Raw genomic sequence first — 25,386 nt, forward strand, 5'->3', positions numbered from 1 at the left:
TATTCCTTTATCACCCTTTCCTATATTACTCTACCTCTTTCATTCTACCCTTCTGCTGTTCTTTTTCTCTTACTCTAGGATAAAGTCTGTTGATGAAAGTATGCTCCAGTCAACAAAAATGAGTGCTGGGGCCTACCTGGAGGAAGTCATATTAGTCCACCTTCAGTAGCCTCGCTTTTTAGAGATATTTAAGTCATTGTATGATGCATACACCTATCATTATCCCACTGTGTTTACTTTAAAAATGTTGCTAAGGCTATTGAGACAAGTACAACACCCATACATACACCATACCGCCTTACTACCTCCATCCCTTCATTACTTTGCAGAACTTTGACTGGGGAGTTCACTTCAGCATCACCTTTACAGTCAAAGAGACAGACTGTCGGAAACCGGTGGTGCATGATGTTCAAGACTGCAAATATGGAAGTAAAGGGGTAGGTTCAAGTTTAAAACTAAGACCACACTACTTGCATAAATAAATTCTCTAATATGTTTGTTTATTGGTTTTGTATACTGGTGCATTCTTCCTCTTTGATAGCTTCACAATGCTGTAGGCCACACACCAATGATAGCTACCAGATAGACATGGTGGATAACCTGAGGGAAAAAGGCAGCACAAAGAGCAAGCATTTATTTGCCTTGCTCCAACAGTATTGGATATACATCGCCCACTTATTAAAACACACAACAAGCCGAACTGTGTTTTTGCAGTAGTATAACAGTTTTAATTCATTCAAATGCACTGGTACATGAATTATCAACCTCTGATGGAGGAATGGTAAAGAAGGCCTTGAATGCTAACTGAGCTTTGCATACAAATAGGTGTTTCCTTGTCTACACATTCAGCAGTATAACCGCATAATTTAGTGTATCCATGATGTGGAGTTGATTCTTCCAACCATGGTGGCAGAACCGCTATCCAGTCGAGTGTGATTGGTCTGACAACATTTTTGGCAGATTAAATTCTACGAGAGCCTGCCATAGAATTGGTGATGAACTTTCTAACATTGATGGGCAGAGAGGAGCTATACATAAATGAATATAAAATATATTTTAAATAAGGACAGTACATAAGGTTATTACACTTAAATAATATTTATTTAGAAAATAGTGAAATTTCAAGTCTGTAAATACAAGTCCTAGGTTCTTCAGAAAGAGCATTCCATTATGCAGGAAAAGACGATAGTTGAGTATCTTTCCAACATGAAGTAACTTGTTGAAAGTCTACTGTTTGAAATAAATCAACACATTTAAATTTTTACCGCTTAATTCAGTAGGCGCAATCAATGTGTCCAAAACGATACTAGCAATAGAAAAAGATAACTTCAGGTCCAGTACTACAATATCCTTTTTCAAAATTGTTTTCTAAATGTTTTGAACTTTTTACCACTGAAATGTTATTTTATTTTAAGGTTCCTATTTCAGAATTGACCGTTAGAAATGGGGTCTCTTGTTCGCAGAGGTATACACCCTTATCTAAGTAGGGTCCACAATCCTAGTTAGGGTAAGTCACACACAATCCAAATTATCCTGTGCTCACCCTCTGGTAGCTTGGCACTGAGCAGTCAGGCTTAACTTAAAAAGCAATGTGTAAAGTATTTGTGCAATAAACCATACAGTAACGCAGTGAAAACACTACAAAAGTACACCACACAGGTTTAGAAAAATAGATAATATTTATCTGAATAAAATAAGGTAAAAATGATAAAGATCCAATAAGTACAAGTTGAAATAGCACATTTGCAAGGTTTAAAAGAGTAGTAATCCTTAGAAATAAACAGTTGCCTCTTTGTTACACACAGTACCTGTTATGCATCAAAAGTAACGTCGCACGGAGACCACAGAGGAGGAGATGCATGGAAAAATAAAGAGTTTGTCAAATTTTCTGTCGCGGCACAGATGATACGTCGTTTCTTTCCACACTGGAGGGGGTTTGCGTAATTTTTCGGCACGCAGTCTTGGTTCCCCACTGCGATGCAGGGATAATTTTGACGCCCAGGGACGATGCAGGGAAAATCCTTGACGTGCTGGAAGAAGGCACGGGTGCTGCGTCGATCCAGTAGGCGGTGCGTTGAATTTTCTGTTGCAAGGCAGGCGCTGTGTCGAATTTCCAGTTGGGAAGTCGGGGCTTCGTTGTTCTGGTCGGCTGTGCATCGATTTCTCGGTCACAATGCAGGTTTTTTGTTGATTTTGGCAGGCAGTGCATTGATTTCCACCGCTCAAGGAGTTTCCTGAAGAGATTAAATCTTTTTGGCCCTGAGACTTCAGAAAACAGGAGGCAAGCTCAATCCAAGCCCTTGGAGAGCACTTTTGGGAAAGGCAGAGTCCTCAGCAAAGTCAGAGGGCAGCAGGGAAACAGCAGGACAGCTGTCCTTCACAGCAAAGCAGTCCAGATGAGTCCTTTGGTCAACTCCTTTGACAGGGGGCAGGTGTAGGTTCAGAAGTGTCTAGTTTGGTGGGATCAGAGACCCAGTTTATATACCCAAAAATGCCTTTGAAGTGGGGGAGTCTTCAAAGGGTGGTTTTGAAGTGCACAAGTTCCCCTTTCAGTCCAGTCCTGTCTACCAGGGTCCCAGTAGGGGGTTTAGCAGTCCATTGTGTGAGGGCAGGCCACTGGCCTTCGAAATGTAAGTGTCAGGCCTTCCACCCTTCGAGCCCAGGAAGACCCATTCAATATGCAGATGAATGCAGGTGTGACTGAGTGTCCTGTGCTTGTGGTTGTCTGGGTGAAATACACAAGGGAGCCGTCAACCAGCACAGACCAGACATTGATTTGAGACAGGCTGTAAGGCACAGATGGTTTTAAGTGCAGAGAAATGCTCACTTTATAAAAGTGGCATTTCTAAAATAGTAATATTAAATCCAACCTCACCAATGAGCAGGATTTTCTATTACTATTGTGGCCATACTAAATATGACCTGGTTATCCCTTTCAGATCAGAATCTACCACTCCAAAGTATGTGAGGGCAGTCCTAATGTTAGTCTACGAAAAGAGCATGCCTCACAGTAGTGGGAAACAAATTTAGGAGCTTTTCATTACCAGGACATATAAAACACATATGTACATAGTACCCTGCTCTATGGGTTACCTAGGGCCTACCTTAGGGGTGACATATATAGGTAAAGGGGAGTCTGAGGCTTGGCAAGTACTTTCAAATGCCAAGTTGAAGTGGCAGTGAAACGGTACACACAGGCCTACTTACATGAGTGGCACAATCAGTGCTGAATGCCCACTAGTAGCATTTAATTTACAGGCCCTGGGCACATGCAGTGCACTTTACTAGGGACTTAGAAGTAAATCAGATATGCCAATTGGGGATGAACCAATGTTACCATGTTTAAGGGAGAGAGCATATGCACTTTAGCACTGGCTAGCAGTGATAAAGGGCGCACAGTCCTAAAACCAGCAAAAACAGTGTTAGGGAAGGCTGTCAGGTCTAACAATGACCAACATGTGCTGAGTTAATCTTGAGTAATTTAGAAGATGCCAAAAAGAGTCTATAACAAAAAAAATGCGGTTACCTCAAACAAAAAGATATATGAAAAACGTTAAATGGGAATTTTAACAATCTCTTCCATATAGTTTTCTTTAATTTCACTACATCCATCCTAAGTTTCCTCTTATTCGGTAAAAATGTTGATAAAGTAGAGTCAATAGAAGAAGTATTTAGGTAAGTGGAATGCAAGCATTTATAATGCCTACAAAATAGTAGAAACTAATATTGTTTTTATTGATTCCAGTCTACCAAACCAAGATATACCTGATGCAAACAATCATATAGGGTGGATCTTTTTTCCTTTATACTGGTCAAGTGAATTATAATAGCGTGTTGAATATTATTTGAAAGTAAGTACCAGAAATGTGTTTATTAGTTTTCCACTGGAATTCAGTTTTGCTAAACATAAGACTCCTAATTCTGTAAAAATTTAGACAAATTTGAGTCAATAGATTTAAAAATCAGCCTGCCTAATCTCTGTGTGGGTGGAACTTCAGTTTGATCATGAAGGAGACTACTACCTTGTTCAACTCTGTAACAGACAGCATTTAGTTGCCATCTGCCAACCTTTGTAATAATCATGTCGAGGTTAGGTATAGTAATAATCAGTGGATGCTCAGAGATAAATATAGTACTAATTTCACATTCATTTTGATTGGCAGTTACATGTTTGTTAGTGAAAATATAATTAATTTTTTAGTTTGAGTTCTATGAACAGGTGTAGAGAATGTTTATTCCCATAGAAAGGATCACAGATTATCCAGGAATTAGAAAATGTTCTTGTTTCCATACCAGGTTTATAAGCCTTCTGAGTTCTTTCAAGGGTATAGCTAAACTTGGAATTTCTATCTAGAATGGGCTCAAATATTTGATTACAATTGCCTTCTACAAAAAAGAATATCTCAGTTTCATTCCATTAACTTCATCCTTATGTTTTTTAAATAAATAATTATTCTGAATGAGACAAAAATCAAGATAGATAAAAGTATTGTGTTAACAGCTATATTTATGAGCACCCGAGTCATTATCAGAACTTTAAGCGAATCTCCTGAATCATTGCAATAGGTGTATTCAACCTATTCAATAAGTTAAAAAAACTTTTTCATTTATTTGGGGTTCCTAAACTCTAACATTCCAAGAAACTATAATAAACATTTCTAATTACAAGAAGGAGGCTAAAAATAATGGAGTTAAAGAACACTAAAATTAAGCAATAGTTTAAGTTATGTATGCGTTACGTTGGCAATAGTACAGTGGTTTCAGAGTGAATGGTTCCTCTTAATACACAGTAGAGTAGAAGAAAAGAGACATAACAAAAAGGTAAAAAAGGAACGCAAACGATGAAAGAATGAAAGAAGGTTTTAACAATAGAGACATCTCGATAAAGACTGGAGCAGATGACAAAACTTACAATGAAAAAGTTTAGTAGCCTACAAATATAAAGAAGACAATCAAATTAAATGGACTAACAAGAATGTCATATATAACCAAATAATGTGGCAAAGATAAATAAAATAGTGTACCACAATTACAGGATTACCTACAAAATACAAATATATCAAACATGCTGGTACACTATAAATTCAGTGATCAAAAACAGATATATCATACTAGAGAAGCATTACAAAATTAGGTATAATCAGCTAGAGAAGTTTTCTTTTTGCAGAATGTGTACTTCCAAATAAATTGTTACCATTGTAAGTCACCTTAAAATGGAAGGGATGTGCCAATCAGTATCTGATATTAGGTTCTTTAATTGGTGGCCTCAATGCCATAGTTTTTCTTAGCAGAAGTTGCTCTGGGGAAGTCTTCTGATATGTATATCATATACCCAGACCAAGTTATTTGTTTGTGTTCCTCAGTGGCAGTGAAAACTATCACCTGTTGTGTATTCTCCAAAAGTACAATTATCGCTCTACTAGTTTTAGTGTTCCTACTGTACAATGGAGATTACTTGCCTAAATGATGAGCCCTTTGCAAATTCAATTTAATTCATAACAGGCAAACCAAGAAATTTAAGTGAAGACTTCTTAAAAAACAACCCAATGTATTATTCCCCTTGGCTCTTTCCAGAAGGCCGTAAAACCTTAGATTATTATGATGATAACTGTTTTCTAAGTCCTCAGTTTGCTCCATACAGTAAATAAGGCTACTTCATCTTCCAACGTCCGATATGTAAGTGGTACATCTTGGTTATAGCTTATTCCCTGCTCCACTTCCACTGCTCTTTTTTCCACTGCCACCCATCTGTCATCACTTTGCTGAAGCTTTTTATTGGTAGCGTCCATAAAGTGTTGCATAGCCATTATTTCATTCTAAATATTGTCAAGTGCAGTACTAGATGAGGGCATATTGAGGGGTGGAGGATCATTCTGAGCTCTTTTAGAATTAGCATCTGTGGTACTTGGAATATCATTTAGAGTAGTCATTTTGGGGGGAAAATTGAAAACATATTTCAGTAATATAATCAAGTTTCTAAACCTGCCAATAAATTGAAGTGGATTTTAACAGCTTACCAGAAACAGAATAAGCCAAATGTATGAGATCATCAAAGTAAACAATGTGAACATGATTGTCAAGTGCTGAATACTTTGTACCAATCTGATCGCCTGTAAAAAATATATTTGTTTAGATGGAAAGACAAAAAAACTGAAACATTCAGTTGCTAATGAAACTTCATGTAACTGTAGTTTTCAGATTGTTAATTGTGCTTACATTGCACCAAACTCAGGAAAAATAATCTATTTTAATATTATGGGCAAGATATCAAAAAAGCATTCCTGGTTTGAGAATGGAGTAAAAAAGAAAAATGTTTCCATAGTACCTAAACATTGAGTTACAATTTCAAACATTATGTAAGAGATGTTTTGAACAGAATATATTTGAATAATCACAGCCTTTGCTTATTATAGATTACTGAGAGACCATATTATGTGTATTGCCTCATGAACATTAATGAGAAGCTAATGTAATCAGGAGTTGGTGACTCAAAGAGTCAATCAGTTCAAACACAGCGCAAAAGCTTAAAAAATACTTCACAAGAAATCAATAAACCATACAGAATAAGTGTATTTATCCCATTGTGGTCTTATGGTGTTGAGTAAACTCTGGTCAGATGTTTGGGCAGTTCTCATTATATTGTTTGATGCTGGAAAAACAATACGCTCCACAGCTGAAAAGGTAAAGTTCAGATTACAAATCTCAAATTAAAAGCAGGTACTAAAAATAGATCTGGAACAGTGTGAAGTAAGAGCTTGTATAATATCTATTGGAACTATTGAACATTTCTGCACTATGAATCAGAAGACACTTCCAGTAAAGAGCACCAGATGTCACTGTTGCACAATGCGCAACTTTAGTTCAGCCAGAAGGTGCACTTACACTTTACAGCATCACAGTAACTTTGCTCAGCTTTAATACTAACACAAATGCTTCTCTAAATCACTCTTATTTTTTAGTCATTTTATTCTAGCCAGCACTTGGAAAGGATTGATATTTATTTTCCCCTAAGTTCAAATTTTAAAACGCATTTCTGTGGGACAAAAAGCTTTTATCTCATTTATCACTGCCTCATACCTGCCAACACGCTAAAAAATGTCTGAGAAGGGGTGGGTCTTGGAGGGGGCAAGGCCTGGTGCCGGGAGCTACCTAAGAGGTACGCTGCCCCCTCCAACATCAACCCTCTTCCAGAAAAAAAGTTAAACAAAAGCTTGCTGAGGCTGCCCCTGATGTACTGGGATGTTTTTACTCCTCCTATTGAATAGAGGCTGCCCAGAGCTTCCAAAACAGAGCTGGAAAACCACTCTGTGTAGTAGACTTTCAGCTCATCTTCCCTGTCGCCATGTGATATCAGCTCCTCACTGGGTGACTGTGTGTACTATATATATTTTTTATTTTATCTTTTCCTCGATATTTCAATAGTGAAGTGCTTGTTGATAAATAGTTATGACAATATTTGCCTTTTGTGATAGATACATACAACAGAGACCCATAAGCATCTAATCAAACAACTTATATAGAAACTATGCAATAACCTATGATCATGTTAAGCATAGAATAATATATATATTTAACCATAAGTAATATATAAATATGTTAAGCAAGCCTAAAGAGTATGTATACATTTTTAAAGAAACATAGTTATTATACATATTTGTACAAATAAATACACATATCTAGATATATACATATAATCAAATTATAAATGTTTATATACACAAGGATATACTGTACATTGCTATATGAGTATGGTGGTTATGTAGGAAAGAGCCACCTCTTGAGTAGTCTTATGAAGATAAGATAGTTATCTGTGGATCTTATATCTGGAGTAATGGATTGCATAGTTTGGCCGCTTGAACAGAGAAAGATATACCACCTGTTGTCTTTTTCTTGTATGGTGGGGTTTTGAGGCTAGCTGCCTCTTGAGCGGAGGTTCCTTTGTTGAATGTATTTGTTGATTTTATTCCTGATGAAAAGCAGTCCTTTTCCATGTATTGCTTTGTGGGTGATACAAAGCAGCTTGAAGGTCGATTTTCTGGCAACCGGTAACCAATGTAGTGCCTTAAAGGCAGGGGAGATGTGGGCTTGTGGCTCTACATGCTGTATTCTTTTCATAGTTGATAGAGATGATCCATGGTAGAGGCCATTGGCCTAAACCAGCTTAGATAGTAGAAGACCGATAGTAGCCAATAGTAGCCTGGACCTCGTGTAGAAATCCCAGGTTGGGGAAGATGTGTTGTAGAGTTTTCATTGTGCTGAAGGTTGATCTCGCTAATTTGTCCACTTGGGCATTCAATGTTAACTTGGAGTCCATGGTAATTCCAAGGTTTCTTACTTCCTAAAATACTTTAGGAGGTTTTACCAGACCTTCAGGCCAGGCGCAGAGTGGGTCATAATTTTTTCTAATTGCCACATGTGAGTATTTCTGTTTTGGAAGCATTCAGATTGAATTGGCGCCATGTCATCCTCTGATCAACAGCTCTGAGGCAATGGAAGATTTTTGAGCTTTCAATGTCCTTGGGGCTTGCAGTTTAAGGAGTATTTATGTGTCATTTGCATGTGAGCTGAAATTCATTGATCATTGCTGGTAATGACTTCATGTAGATGTTGAAAAGCATGGGTGAGATGACTGAGCCTTTAGAGACCCCTGCTTTTGTGAAGTTCAGTCGGTATTGTCATCTCTTTCTGTTTTTTTCTGGAATTCTACTTCAGCATCTTCAGCTGGTTGTGGAGAAATGTTTAAAACATTCCATCTCCATTTCCATTTTCTAAGGATATCTTCCTTTTACCTGAACCATTTTAACCTCTGTTTTTACTCTTCTTTCGTATACTTGGAGAATTTTAACAAAAGGTATAAGACAATTACACAAACCTTTATGAATATTACAGGTCTTAAAATTAGTCTTAGAGTGCTCCCAACCAAATTATCTAGCCATTTACCAACCTGTCTAAAACCCCTTCCTAACTCACTAAGGGGGTCATTTTGACCCTGGCGGTACGAGACCGCCAGGGCTAAAATGACAGAAGCACCGCCAACAGGCTGGCGGTGCTTCCAGGCGTATTACGACCGCGGCAGCTTGCAGCGCTGCCCAGGGGATTACGAGTCCCCGACCGCCAGCCTTTTTCTGGTGGTTTGCACCGCCAGGAAAATGCTGGTGGAACGGGGAGTCTTGGGGCCCCTGGGGGCTCCTGCACTGCCCATGCCACTGGCATGGGCTGTGCAGGGGCCCCCTGACAGGGCCCCATGCAGCTTTTCACTGTCTGCTATGCAGACAGTGAAAAGCGAGACGGGTTCAACTGCACCTGTCGTACGGCCGCAACACCGCCGGCTCCATTTGGAGCTGGCTCCTATGTTGCGGCCGTGATCCCCGCTGGACCGGCGGGCGGAAACCAGGTTTCCGCCCGCCGGCCCAGCGGGGATCTCCAAATGGCCGCGGCGGGGATGCGGCCGCATTGGCGGTTGCACGGCTGTCAGATCTTGGCGGGCGGCTGATGCCACCCGCCAAGGTCGTAATGACCCCCTAAACCAGGAACCTACAGCTTTCCATAAACCAGGTTCTTCTAAAGATTGAATAGCGTACAAGAAGTTAATAATATATTATTCATATAACTATATACTAGTATTTACTAATATTACTAATTTAAGAATTAAGAATCCTATTCTATTATCAGGCACATATGTGTAGTAACTCTTTGCCTTTATTACCTTACAAACTCCACCTTCCTTTGCCAGGAAGATATCTAATACTAGTCTATTTTGTATAACCATAGCTATAATAGCAATCATTTCTTAATTTACTTGTTCAAAGCTCCTCCTGTATCTACTGCAAGCTTATCAATTAAATAGATGTCTAATTTTCAACATCATTCATTGCCACACCCAAAGAAGGAATCAGAGCATATATTATTTCAAAAATATTTTCATAAAACTTTGTTTTACTCTTTTAAGGTCCACTGCATTATCCATTTCATTCACATGATACATTCTAGGAAACACTATAGCAAAACAATATGATCCAGCACAATTATGTGACTAACTCAAATACGCAGCCTTTCCACAAATACAATGTAATTTTTTTAGAATTGGCTAAGCCCTGAACAAACGATTCCCACTCATGCAATAACTCCTTTCGTATACACACTTTCTCCTACAAAAGCGGCCTTACCATTTCTCAAGGGATTTGTATGCACTATACACAATTCACCTTTTGTTCCTGTTCCAAATGTAATCTAGGATGTATACTTGACAATCTAAGTTCTTCCACTTCCATCACTGGATCCATTACAACCTTTCCCAATCTCCAGCCTCTTACTACCTTTACTCCCCTCTCATTATATTCCCAATAAATTCAGGGGCATATTTACAAGGAACTTGTGTTGCTGGTGTGTCACTTTTTTTGATGCACCAGCAGGGCTTTATTTGCTCCATATTTACAAAGTGATGCATCTAGGCAGATGCATCACTTTTTGTCTGGATGGGTTGTTTTTTTTCCTTCGTCAGAGTCGACTGCGTCATATTAGAATTAATGTATGCAAGGTAGGTATTCCTTTGTAAAATCTCCCGTAAAACTGATGCAGTAGTATTTATGACCTTTTCCAAAAGTCAAGCATTATTGGGAAGTGGACCGCTGCGCTTCAGATGAGTCAGAATTCCTAAACCTCTAAACCCCAGGCATAGAAATGATGCGTTGGCTATTGCAGAGGAATTTGACCAGCTGAGGTGACTTAAAACAGTGTAATCTGCAATCAGGTCACTTTTTCTTTTCAGGTAAGTGCCCACATAAGGTAGGTAAGGCAGTAAATGACACATTACACACCATTAATGACTTATGTCACATACGTAGGCTTAGTGGTACTCATAAATACACTATGCCCACTTGTATGCGTGACATCCAGGACCAATGTAACCGAGTGAAGGGTGAGTTTTTCATCTTTTGACACTCTATATATTGGTCCCCATACAGTAGGCTACTTGTGTCAGTGAAAATTGATGCATTGCCTCTTTTTTGATATATAGTTGTAGTTGTGTCAGTTTTATGACCAACTACAGCAATGCAGTACTTTTGGGCCAGATGCCTTTCGGCATCCTTCCCACGGATACATCCGAATTTTCAGCGCATCCCTGGGACCTTCCTCAATGGCGCCTCATACTGTAAAAATGGTACATTCATGGCGTCACAAGGATTTTTCAAGCAGGTGCAAGAAATTTAGCAAATTCAGCGATGCGTCATTTCTTGTAAATATGGGCCTCATTTTCTTCTTTGTCCAAACCACACACATATTCCTCTTTAGTAGTTTTTTCTTATTCTCCATTTGTGAAATTGCTCTAAGAAATGTACCATGTTTAATACTCAGATTACTCTCTTTTATAGGAAGAGCTGCTAATAATACATTGTAATTCATTAGATAAGGAGAAACAAAATCTTCCTTATTAAATATAATTATGAAATATAGCAAGATACACATTACATATCAGTGAATAGGATAAATGAAGTTGGGAATAAGTCGATCCCTGACCAGCAGAAGTCAGAAGTAATTTACACACCAGACATTCCTTAATTTTAATTATTTTTACATATTTTTGGATCATCCTAGTATAAATATTATCTTGAATTATATGATCTAATTTGTCATGCTTCAATCTATTTCTAACAGTAGTTAATTTGACATTAGAAATACGTCTCACTGGAGACAGTAAACACACTAACAGCTCAACTAAGAATAATATTGTTAACATTATCATTTTACCCACAATTTTACATCATTTGCTATACTTCAGCTTCTAACTGAGACAGACAAATCTATTGTGAATCTCAAAAATTTTATACTTTTAAAACTTATTTTTCTCGTAATGTCTTCTTCAGCTTTTCTGTGTTCAGCAAAAGTCTGTCGGAGTCTCTTTACTTTCGAACAGACTTAGACTTGAACTTCAGCCTGAACTTGAACCTTGATCAGCTTTGTTTACTGCAAACTGTTTTCTTCCTCTGGGGTTTCTTGTGACTTGAATTTTCAACTGCAATTTCTCATTGAGTGGATCTGAGATTACTTCTTCTTGCTGCCACCAGTGCTTTTGACTTTTGGATTTTAACTGCCCCTCACTGTGATCCCCACTTTGAAACTGAATTTTAGAGGTTTAATGCTCTTCTTTTGACCTTTGACTAACCTGAAATTTCAAAACTTAATTTGCTTTTGTTTTTTTCACCAGTTTCAAAAGTTTCACCAACTCTGGATCCAAGCTATGAACTTCTCAACCTTGGGTTTCTCTTTGTGCTTTATTTTGCTTTTGACTTTGTGAGTTTATTTCCAAGTCATTGGTTTATGCTTTCACCAATTCTTATACTGCTCTCACTTTCTTTGTGTGAGCAGCGTGGATCCACTGTGACATCCCTGTACACTTCACCACAGTGTTTATTGTCAAGATCACCTGGCAGAGTCCATACCATCTTTTTTCAAGGCAATTGTTCCTGACATTCTTCCAGACCACTATCCAGTCTCCTGCATTCAACCCATGGCAGTAAATGTCCTTTGTCGCTTCTGTTGCCATAGTCACCTGATCAGAGACAAATTTTGCCATTTCAGCCACACCTTTGCAGTAATCTGGCGCGATAAAATCAGTTATTGAAACTAATGCAGCTGAAGGAATGTATGCAAGTCTTATTGCTCTTCCCAAGATGATTTCATGGGGTGTCAAATGTACTTCTCATACTCATCAGAAGAAGAGGAAGTGTGTCAGGCCATTTTGTTGACAAGTTAAAGCATAGAGTTTGGCCAATTTATGCTTTAGAGTTCCATTATCTCTTTCAACAATACCTGAAGATTTTGGACGATAGCTGCAGTGAAATCTATGTGATATCTGAAATGCAGTATAGATTATTTGCCAAATCTCATTCTTAAAATGAGCACACGATCTGTCTCAATAGAGTTTGGAATGCCAAATCAGGGTTTCAACTCCCTCAGCAACAATTTGGCAACTGTAACGCAATCTGATCTCCGGATGGGATAGGCTTCAATCCATTTAGAAAACAAGCAGACAATGGGGGCCATTATGGGTTTTGCGGTCCCAGGAGCACCATGTTGGCGGTGGTGATCGTACCACCAACAGGCTGGTGGAGAAGACCGCCATATGACCATGGCAGTATTCAAAACAGAATAGACCCAAAGCACCGCCACTGTGGTCTGGCTGCCACAGACGACGATAGCCACCTGCCGGCCAGCCGGGACCATGTTTCTGCCAGACAGATTACGAGGATGCACACTGCCAAGATTTCCACTGAGGTCATGCCACCACGGAAACCCAGGCGGAAACCAACTGCATAAAAAGAGACATCCACCTTCAGGAAGCCATACTCTGGCCAGGAGCCACCATGGAACCAGCACTACACATCTTCCCGCTGCTCCTGCTCGCACAAAGACTTTGGAATCTGCAACGACAACAGCAACCGTAAGTATACACACTGACCTGTTATTGTTGAACATTGTAAATGCTTGTACACACACAACATACATTCTGGAAGGGGGTGCGAGAGCGACACTCACACCTAACAGCACACTAACATCCACACTCACAGACAGCCACACACACACTCACATATGCACAACAAATATGGCACGGCCACCACATACACACTCATGCAAATGTTACAAACACATACAGGGACGCACGGTAACACTGCACAGGCCTACACTTAGACAGTACCACACAACACGTCACAAAAACAACACAACCTCACCATCTCCAATCACGTGGCAGGGACCCCCAGGGGACACTACCCAGGGACACATCAAACAGACTTCACAATGTCACGCCAACAGGCAAAACACACATTCAAATACACAATCATACTACTTACCGATAACCTACAAAGAACTCTGGGGGTCATTCTAACTCTGGCGGTGGCGGAGGCCGCCCGCCAGAGTTCCCCCGACAGAACACCGCTCCGCGGTCTGAAGACCGCCGCAGTGATTCTGTGTTTCCCGCTGGGCTGGCGGGCGACCGCCAGAAGGCCGCCCGCCAGCCCAGCGGGAAACCCCTTCCCACGAGGAAGCCGGCTCCGAATGGAGCCGGCGGAGTAGGAAGGTGCGACGGGTGCAGTTGCACCCGTCGCGAATTTCAGTGTCTGCTGAGCAGACACTGAAATTCTTTGTGGGGCCCTCTTACGGGGGTCCCTGCAGTGCCCATGCCATTGGCATGGGCACTGCAGGGGCCCCCAGGGGCCCCACGACACCCCTCACCGCCATCCTGTTCCTGGCGGTCGAAACCGCCAGGAACAGGATGGCGGTGAGGGGGTCGTAATCCCCATGGCGGATTCCCATGGGCAGCGGAAAGTCGGCGGTACACCGCCGACTTTCCGTTTCTGGCCGCGGCTGAACCGCCACGGTCAGAATGCCCGGCTGTGCACCGCCAGCCTGTCGGCAGTGCTACCGCCGACCCCGGCCCCGGCGGTCCTTGACCGCCGGGGTCGGAATGACCCCCTCTGTGTCCAAAATTTCATGTACATAACGCTCACCCAGTCAATGCACACAAAGGCACACAACACACCAACAAACACATCACACACAAATGTACGTCACACAACACATACCCTACCACTTTCGGACAAAATTACTGGACGCAACCTCACATACTGCCTACACAACACACATAGCCCAAGCAGAACACACACACTCACACATAATTAATGTCAGCCAGGAACAACTACATACTATGGAAAGAAATGAATGACAAAGATGTGACCAGGAAACCAACAACTAGTTGGTTTAAATTATTATTTGTAGCATCAAATTTGAAAAACAAAGGCCATAGGCTAGTCCTTTTTTAAATGAACATAATGCACATATGTGTGCCCTGAACCCGACTCCTGACTACCATGTAACCGCCACAGGAAGGGGCATCAGTGGGCCAGGTAGGCACCACAGGGGTTATCGGGTGGGGACATAGGGGGTGGTTGGGTTTGGGTTTTGCAGGGGGGCCTATGCGATCTGGCTTGGAAGGTCTTGGAGGTGGAAGGGGGGACTTGGGAAGGGAGACAGCACGTTTAGGGGTATTATGGGGTGGGAGAGGAGTAGGGAAAACGGCAAACTCTGAAAGGAAAGCTTTTTTAAACACACAGGGACGGTCGTAGCAAAAGGGTTTGGGTGTGGAGGGAGAGAAAATGGTTGTCTGAGGTGTTTCCATGGATGTTTTGGGTGCATTTTGGTGTGCTGTATGCTTGTGGGTGATGGGTGTCTGTTGAGTGGGTGACTGCAGATATGGTGGATGTGCTGCATGTCGGCGTGTTTGCGGTTGTGGTATCTGTGGATGTGGTGGCTGGGGTGGATGTCAGATATCTGCTGTGGTGGTGTCTGAGGTGTAGTGGCTGGATCTGTGAATATTGGTGTGGTGTCTGCAGGTGTGTCAGGTGTTGTCCCTGTGATGCTGGGGGTGTCATGGCAGGTCGTGACTGTTGCTGTGCGTGCAGGTCTATGTTGCTTGTGTGCATGCCGGTGGTGCGCCTTGTGGTGCTTGTGTTTGTCAGAGATACCCTTGGATATTGAGGTGGATGCATGCTTGTCGGTCTGTGTGCTTTGACTGGGTCGGGGAGAGGGGTTTGGGATTGGGAAGAGGAAGGTGGAATGGGGACGGAAGACAATGGGTGACTGGCTGCCTTCAGTGTGGAGGCCAGAGCCTGAAAGGATCTCTGTATGCCAGTCAGTGCACCTTGAATGCCCTTTAGGAACGCATTACTCTGTTGGACTTGAGTTGCCAGTCCCTGGATGACATTCACGATGATCGACTGACCCACAGAGATGGACCGCAGGAAGTCAATAGCCTCCTCACTGAGGGCAGCATGGTTGACATGGGCAGGGGCAGAGGTGCTTGTGGCAAAGGAGATGCCCACCTGCTTGGGTGAAGGATCACGGCCAACTGGGTGGGGAGCTACAGGAGGGCGGTGGTAATAAGGGGGGTGGTAGACTGAGATGGTGTTGGAGTGGTCCCAGATGTGTCCACAACCGCTAGGGAGTGTCCACTGGAGGAGGATTCCAATGAAGAAGAGCTGGATCCTGTCTCCCCGTGGCACTTCCCTCGCCCTCCAAGCCAATGAGTCCCTCGGAGTCGGTGGTATCAGCACTTCAGTTCCGGTGGCCAGTAGCTTCCCCACTCAGCTGTGCCCAGTCTCGTTTGCCTGCCGATGCTGATGCACAGAGCGAAAGGGTCATCATATTCTTAACATACACATACAATACAACATACACAACACATCTATGTCACATAAAGCCGCAGATAGGAACCATTTAGTGCCTACATCATGTCACAATTACATACTTCCAACAGTCTCACCCACTACATAAGCCTACTATCTGACCACTACATCACCATCCCATCAATTCAGCAGTAACTCAAGAAGACCATGCACAAGATTAATTGACTACATCTAAAGTCTCTCCCCATCACTGTGTATCAACAAATCATTCTTAGGAAATGCAGTTTACTAACAACACAATATCATGCCTCCCCCTACTCCACACTTCGCCAGTCCATCACCGGTAGTTATGTTCCATGAAAATAAACTCATTTCACTTCAAATACAACACAGCATGCTGCTCTGCAATCACATACCTAACTAGTGAATCTGTCCATATCTTTCACAATGTCAAATAACTCAGATGAAGACACTACGTTTGCATACCCAATAGTGTGTCTCACAAAATGACATAGCATGTAATTGAAACATCTATCTAAATACTATAAAAAGATTTCTAAAGAGTATCTGGTCCCACTTACCTAACTCACTGACACATAGACAACATTTCAATGTCCTTCAATAAGGGCCTACTTAGCACACAGGAACAACCACAGACAACGACAGGGAGCATACCAACACCTCCAATACAATGGACACCAAACAATGTGCATGAAGGCCACATAATATTTCACTATACTTGCTGACTAGAAACCTCTATATGAAAACATATAAACACCTACATCACTAACAACTGTACAGACATGCGAATCCCATGACCTAAGTCCAGAACTAATACTCATATAACCAATTACTAATGTAACCATGAATGACACATACACCTAAAGTTAAGCAAATTGAATGACAACATATACCATAAGACCAACATGTGTATGGCAAATGAAAGCCCACCTACAGTATTAAGTTAGGACGAAATGAGCAGATACATTACTAGAACTGTCCAAAAAGCCTCAGATTAGCAAAGGTTAGTCTGGCAAAGATGAGGTTCCAACATGCATGAAGTATCAATTGACACATGATGTAGGTACAAAATAGTTTATGTAATACCCATATAGGTATCGCACTGCCCTATGTAGCATGGACAATATGCATGGGCTAAGGGATCAGCAGCCTAGCCACTTACCTGCTCTACACCAAATACATTAGAATAAAAGGTATTTGAACACATGTCAATGTTATGTCTTGAAATATCAATGTATTGTTACCACCATGATTTTCACTATGTAGGATGTCCACGATGATCAAACTTCACATTTCCCAATGTATGAATTTGACATGACAATGGGGACACTTCCTCAAACCTCATATAGAGTGTATTATGTTTGCCATACCAAAATCCTGAAAGGAATGACAGCCTCACACGAAGTTACCATCTATTTCATGACACAGTATTTCCTTGGCCCTGTTAATCATCTGTCAGACCCAATGTTGCACATAGATCAAGATCCAGTGGAATAGGACTGGTCAGAAACCAAAGAGCAATACAACTTACCAGTTGGGTAAGTGGACGTGGGAACACCAGGTGGGAAGGATGACAATGCAGGTTACACATATCTATGGCTGAATAGCGTTACACTTATGGTACAGTCACATGTGCATCCCCACATGCAGTCATACTATTTGCTTAACATAGGTGATCAATATGTTCCTATACACAATACAATGGCTACATCTGTGTTTCAATGTTGGCAACTGTATTACTATGTTTTCCTAGGAGAAACTTTACCTGTAGCACTTGCCACATTGTCACAGCTGCAATACTTAGACATCATAAACTTCACTGGCAAAGGCATTTACATGGGTTCTGTCAGTACTTACCCCCTTGTGGCTGCTGTGCTGCCCTCAAACGCCCATCCACCTCAGGGTAGGCCACTGCCAAAATGCAGGAAATTAGGGGATTCGAGGTCTGACGGGCACTCTTCCCTCATTGGAAGGACATTCACAGCTGGGTCTCTGCGATCTTCCGGGCCCAGCATCTCAGGTCTTCCCACCGCTTCCTAAAGTGGGTGCTCCACACCTGTGGACCCCCAGGGTCCGCACTTGCTTGGAGATGGCATGCCAGATTCCCTTTTTTGATGGGCGTTGACCTGCATGGATGACACAGACAAAAGGAAAAATTCATGTTCATATGCACCATACCAATAGTAGTGGACAGAACACTTCCATAACAGCAAGTAGGCAAACCTTCCCATCCTCTCAGTTGACACTCATGTACAAATTAGCATCTGCATGCATCAACAACTTCACTACTTTACAATTTTTAGGTACACTATCATACACCACACCTTGGTAAAAGATTGGACTCACCTGCTCCTCTGGTGCACCAAATAGCTGTTCATACAGGGGTAGGACCTCCACAAGCTTCTCCAGCTCTTCAGGGGTGAAGGCTGGGGCCCATCACTTGCAGGATGGGGCAAGATAGCTCCCAGAAGCAGTACACAGCACCTCAGGTAGTTGAGGTCTTGCTGGCAGCAGTGTCAGGAGTCAAGTGAGCAATACTGCAGAAGATGGCGGTCAGTCTGCCACGTACAGGACCGTCACCACCGGCAGACATCGGCATTAGCCCAAGACTGCCAAAGGCAGCAATGTGTATCAATGGCAATTTGCACCGCAGTTGTGACCACCTACCGTCATGACGACTTCCACCGGCGGACTTAGGTCACTTCCACATGTCCAGTACAGTTTGTCAGGCGGCTGCGTTTTGAGCACATTTTATGTATGAAAGAGTTATGTAATCTGCGTTATAAACTAAGCCCTATGTTGTACTGCCTTCATGTTTATTTGTGAATGTGAGCAGTAAAAGCTGTGTAACTGAAGGACAAGTGGTGATAGCAATGTACACCTGTTCTGAGGATCCTATGTGTGTTGTTTGTGTAGATAAAATGCAACAACGTATGTGACATGTCAAGTCAGTTGGACCAACAAACAAAAACAGTCACAGATGACTATGCATGCGTACTATGTTAGGTAATTGAGGGAATGTGCACCAAGGAGAGTGTCATCGGATGCATAGCTATGTGCTGTACTGTAGATGTCAGAGGTTGGAACCGACCTCGACAGCAGATATGTGTGGCTTGTATATGGACATCTACATGATGTGTGCATGCTTCATGTCACATATTATTTTACATGTTTCCACATAGTTACCCTGCCCTGAGGGAAGGAAGACAACCACTAGTGTACCGTCCACTTGTAGTCATGTACACCATGGAGGAAAGACATACTATCCAGACATATTGGCGGAATCGGCATACTATCTTTGTGATCACCTGGAGCCAGATCTGATGCCTGCCATACGCAATCCCTATAGCATACCTCCCATTATTCAAGTAATTTCAGAGCTACACTTCCTGGCCACGGCGTCCTTTCAGAATACTTTGGCCCTAACTGCAGGGATGTCTCAGCTCATGTTCAGTCTGATTTTGAAGGATGTACTGTGTGCATTGTTGAAACACCTGGACAGCAACATCAGGTTTCCCCAAAATGCGGATTTGGCCTATGTGAAGGCAGAGTTTTATGCTACGGGACACATTCCACATGTGGTTAGAGCCATAGATGACACCCATGTAGCCTTGGTTCCCCCTCAGTGCCAATGAACAGGTGTATAGAAACAAGAAAAACTACCACTCCATCAACATTCAAGTGGCGTGTCTGGCAGACCAGTACATTTCACAAGTCAGTGCTAAGTATCCAGGATCATTCCATGATTCCTTCATCATGCGTAACAGCAATGTACCACTGCTGATAACATGATTCAATACAGAGAGGGCCTGGCTGGTTGGTAAGTTACAATTGAAATGTGTGTTTGCAAAGTATGTCTCCTGCCATCATAATCTTGCATGTCCCACATATACGTTTGTGTTGTTCTACCTAATTGCTTATAGGTGACTCTGGCTATCCTAACTGTTCTTGGTTGTTGACACCAGTGAGGTACCCCAACACGCCAGGGAAAATCTGCTACAATGAGGCCCAGGGGAGGACAAGGTGTGTCATGGAGCATACTTTAGGGCTTCTGAAGGCAAGATTTAGGTGCTTAGACATTTCAGGAGGAGACCTCCTCTACTCACCCAACAAGGTATGTCAAATAATTGTTGCCAGCTGCATGTTCCACAATCTTGCCCTGAGACGTCAAATACCATTTCTACCAGATGAGGGGGAGTCTGCAGTACCCGTGGGTGGAATTGCTGATTTGCAATGTGATTATGAGCCAGATGAGGATGAAGCAGGAGACTCCAGGGCAGATCTCATCAATCAGTACTTCAACTGACTGAAGGTATGTGATGTATTCATGATGCAGTGATTAAAGATATTAAGCTAGTGTTGATGTGTAGCATGTCACCTCCTCTTTACAATCAGCAATGGGGTATTAGGTAGCTGAAATACCTATGAGTGAATTGCACATGCAGACTGTAATGTGGTATTGTGGAAAGAACAGACTGGTATACAGTATCATGTACTGTTAATGTACTTGTAATGACACTGTTGTGAACATAACTTGTCTGCATTGAGGAATATTTTCTGGTATGTCCTATCTGCCATCTATGTCAATCACAGATTTTGCGACTTCCAGTTTGGCTCATCATCGTTGGCAAGTCACAGTCAGTGTCAAAGGCAGATGGGAATTGCAGGCACACATGAGAAGTGGACATGGCTGAAACCAGGTACTGAATGAAATGAGTTAGTGGAGTATACATTACATGGCCAGACTGTCTGGGCACCAAGCTGGAATTGTGTCTACCCCTCAAGTTTACCTGTAGGGTACTGGAGGTGGTCAAATGGTGCAATTGGTGTGTCCATATGTATCTGGCACCTATGAAAATGTGGAACTGTAGCCTCTAACATCACAATGTTTATTGTTGTATGTACCTGCCCTGGACCTAGCTGTCAGTGGGTTCCTAGTTTGCAGAACAATGTTCATGTTTCTGTGGACTGACATAGGTGAGTGGCAGCCCTACAGGTATGTGACCAATGTAAGTGAAAAATCCCTGGACTAGGGACATCAGCACTGATATCTGTCTGTACCATGGGGAATGTACATTAGGGAGCAAAGATATGGTCATATGATAAGGCTTTAGCAGGTGATACAAAGGAACATTCTGTATGCCTTCTGGCTTGTGGGAAGACGGATATGTCCCTAACTTCTGATTCCTGTGTATTAGCAGTGTCTGCCACCTTAGCAGACATCTTGATGTTACTGTCAGTTATACTCAATGTGCTGTTTGCATGTCTACCAATAAATGTGTATAGCTGTAGCATACTAATGTTTTTGAATCTATCCACATATGAATCCTAACGTTATGAGTCTTATGCTGATAGTGTCCATGTGTGATGTCCATGACATAGGTTGTACAATACATAGGGACATACTGATAGCAGAGTTGCCATGCATCACAGTTGTACATGATAGATAAATGACACATACACAGGACCTGTGTTAAAGTTTGATTTATTTTGAACAGTTAAACAATATGTGTGACAAGGAATCTACAATGACACAATCTAAACAGTGAAGGGTTCAGGCATGGTGGCTGGAATCATGAGGGTAGCTGCTACACCATTTGGATACACAAGTACAGTTTCAGAACAGTCAACAGGGTGTATCTGTGGCACACAAGGGTAACACGTCAGGAGAGGTTCACTTCCTGGCAGTGGGTTTTGTCTTGGCATCTGCTCCTCCTGGATGTCTGGCTAGACGTCCATGTTTGTAGGGGGTTCCTCTGCTACAGAAGGAGGGGTGTCTGAGGCATGACCTTCCCCTGGCCGGGCCTCCATTCCAATAGTAGTCGCAGTTGTAGAAGGGCTTAGAGACTCACTGCTAGTGAGGCTGACAGTTGTTGACTGACCAGGTGTCCCTGATGGGCCAGCTTCCTCTTCAGTGTCCACACATCTAGGGGTGTTTTCCTCATTGGAGCCTTCCTCCAGAAGGGTTGTGCAGTATCTGGTATCCTGTCCATGGTGACACTGGCAAGGTTACCTGTGGGAGAAGTGGAACACAGAGTTGCTATTACATTTAGGGTATGGTTGATGTTGTGTGAGATACAGACAGTGCCTTAACATGATCCCCAGAAATGACAATGACAGCTGCTGCACAATCTTGCTTACTACAATATGAGACTCTGTAATTTCCAGACCATACACCATGCTTGTGGATGTTAAACAATGTTGGTAGTGATTGGACTGCTGATACCATTTTATGTTGTCAGATTTTTGCCATGGGTATTCATCTTTGTTGCCTTCTGAAGTGTCTGACATGATACATGGCATACATGGCACAGCAAAGAGGTGTACAATGCACTATAGCGTCAGAGTGGTAATACAGTATGGGAGTATGCAATGGACATTGGCCTGTAACTGGTTGTATTACATGTACATCCACTTTTACATCAGTATTTCCATGCAAGGTGAGTACATTTTAATCTTAGGCATCTTTATTTTATGGGAATTGTGATTGGGCACTCAGCTATAGCTGTGTTTTCTTGGTGAGGATAGTGAGAGTGGGTAATTGCATTGCTGTCATTACCATTAACTGTTACACACTTGCACAATCAATATGGCTTATATTGGTAGTTAGTTTCACAAGCATGACAGCTCACATTTTGTGTCCTGTTCTGATTTTCACAATGGTGGGTTTTTGCATTCTGGGAATTGCAGTGCTATGAGATGCCAGTACTTCACATGCCATATCCAAGGGCTGTGGAGCCAGGTGAGTTTAGTGGACATGTGGCATGCAAGAGAGGGGTATTAGAACATTTGGATAGAGGTGTAGTGGGTGGTATGTGAATTGGGATGGGTTAAGATGGCGAGGGAGCATGCTGGACAAGACAAATGGGTGTCATGTATTCTGTGGGGACTTACCAGACTCCACTCCCCCAGGTATTCCTGTTAAGCCCTCAGGATGCAGTATGTCCAAGACCTTCTGGTCCCAAGATGTGAAAATAGGGGGAGTAGGTGGAGGCACACCGCCAGTCTTGCGTACCGGCAGCTGGTGCCTGGATGCCATGGAACGTACCTTCCCCCTGAGGTTGTTCCACCTCTTTATGATGTCATCACTTGTGCATGGATAGCTGCCTATAGAGTTGACCCTGTTGACTATTCTTTGCCACAACTCCATTTTCCTGACAATTGATGTTTGCTGGACCTGTGCTCCAAACAAGTGTGGCTCTACCCTGACAATTTCGTCCACCAGGACCCTCAACTCCTCATCCGTGAAACGTGGGTGTTTTTGTGAGGACATGATAGTGGTGGTGAAGACAGTGTGGTTGTGTTCAAAGATGAAAGGATGGAGTAAAAGGTAAGTGGTGAGATGTAGGTGCTGTGATGTGAGTGGGTAACAGTTGTTGTGGATTATGTGTGGTAGTAAAATGTGTGTTGTGTATGTTGTGCAGGTGTCTGATGTATGCGTAGTGAAATGTATGTGGATGCCTAATATTGTTTTTCCTATTTATGTTTATGATTTTGCTTGTCTGTGGCTATGTGTGGTGTACCGGTTGCAAAGGATTGTGGGCTGTGTAGGGGTGGGTTACACAGTGGAGTGAGTAGGTGTGTTGTGTGTGTCGATATGTGTCGGGTGTGGGGTATTCAAACTGCCCAATGTGGTTCTGTGTTCATTGCGCTGTGAGTTGAGACCGCCGCGGTTCGCACCGCCAAGGGTTTTTCGTCACGGAAGTACCGCTGTCATGATTTGTGAATCCTAATCTCATGGGGGGATTTCTGTTGGGCTGGCGGGGATGGTGGACAGGCCGCCTCTTTTCCATCCTCCAATGCCGTGGCAGTTTCAGGAATTTGGCTGTTTTTTGGGAGACTTCTCAGTGTGTCTCTTAATACGGGAGTCGGCCACCAACATGGCAGTCTTTTGGCAGCTGCCACCGCGGCAGTCTTACCATCAGACCGCCAAAGTGGTAATGAGGCCCAATGACTAAGATGTATTGCAGATCATTACAATCTGGCATCTCTACAAAGTCTCCTTGGCATCTTGTAAATGGGATGTCAGATGTGCCATGATGATTCATCACTGTTAATGTCCTTGTTAGAAATGGGGTCTCTGCTTGGCAGTCAGTTTGCACTCTGTCCAAACAGGGACCATCACTCTAGACAGGGTAATGGAGATACACACTCAAGATAGCCCCTGCTCCCCCCCTTGATAGCTTGGCACAAGCAGTCATGGTTATCTCAAAGGCAATGTGTAAAGTATTTGTACCAACACACACAGTAATACAGTGAAAACACTACAAAATGGACACAACACCAGTTTAGAAATATAGGTAATATTTATCTAAATCGAACAAGACCAAAATGACAAAAATCTAACATACACAGTCAAGATATTAATTTTCTAAAGAATAAGAGTCTTACCCCATAGAAAACAATGGAAACATTGCTGTTTCACCAAGTACCTGGTTCGTGTAGAAAATAATGCTGCATGGGTGCGCGTGCGTAGAAAAAGTCAGTGATGCATCGATTTCTCACTCACAAGCGAGACTATGCGTCATTTTCTTCTCCGATTGGGTAGGCGCTGCATTGTTTTTCTCTCCCGCAACAGAGCGATGCGTCAATTTCTGGATGGGCACCTCGGATCTGTGTAGGCTTGCGTTGACTTTTGACGCCCAGCGATGATGCGTGTGAAATCGGGTCGCACGGTGATGTAAAACCACGTTACGTGGGGTTTGCGTCATTACCAGCAGCCGCAAGCGGGTGTTGTTTTTCCAGCCATGATGCATCGATCTCCCAGCCGCAATGCAGGTGGAGAGTCAATTTTAGCCGCGAAGTGGGTGGCGCATCGTTTTCAGCTCCGTTGCAGGTGGTGTGTCGCAATTTTCCCCGCACGGCATTCTGTGCATGGATTTCAGTCCTTGTTCTACCAGCTTCAAATTTCAAGGGCCCAGGGACTGGATGAGGCACAACTTGGCAGAGCAGGTGTCTCAGCAGAAAGTCCAAGTGCTGGCAGAGGAAGTCGTTGATTGCCCTGAGACTTCAAAACAGGAGGCAAGCTCAGTCCAAGCCCTTAGAGATTCTTCTCAAGCAGGAATGCACAACAAAGTCCAGTCTTTGTCTTCTTTCGGGCAAAAGCAGCAACTGCAGGCCAACCCAGCAAAGGACAGTCACAGGCAAAGGGGCAATACTCCTCCTCCAGCTCTTCAGCTCTTCT

The 25,386-nt window shown here is 42.6% G+C and overlaps 1 protein-coding gene across 2 annotated transcripts in view; it reads left to right on the forward strand.

Annotated features, from left to right (window-relative positions):
- LOC138260785 (cathelin-like) overlaps positions 1-25,386 on the forward strand; it is a 211,905-nt gene that overhangs the window by 54,322 nt on the left and 132,197 nt on the right. Inside the window, exon 2 of one of the 2 annotated variants that reach the window (XM_069209238.1) lies at positions 330-437. The exons of the other annotated variant lie outside the window; for it this stretch is intronic. Coding sequence (XP_069065339.1) covers positions 330-437 — 108 coding nt within the window. The remainder of the gene's footprint in view (positions 1-329; positions 438-25,386) is intronic. 2 annotated transcript variants of the gene reach the window in all.

This window comes from Pleurodeles waltl, chromosome 10 (genome assembly GCF_031143425.1).
Source record: "Pleurodeles waltl isolate 20211129_DDA chromosome 10, aPleWal1.hap1.20221129, whole genome shotgun sequence".
NCBI classification, from domain to species: Eukaryota; Metazoa; Chordata; class Amphibia; order Caudata; family Salamandridae; genus Pleurodeles; species Pleurodeles waltl.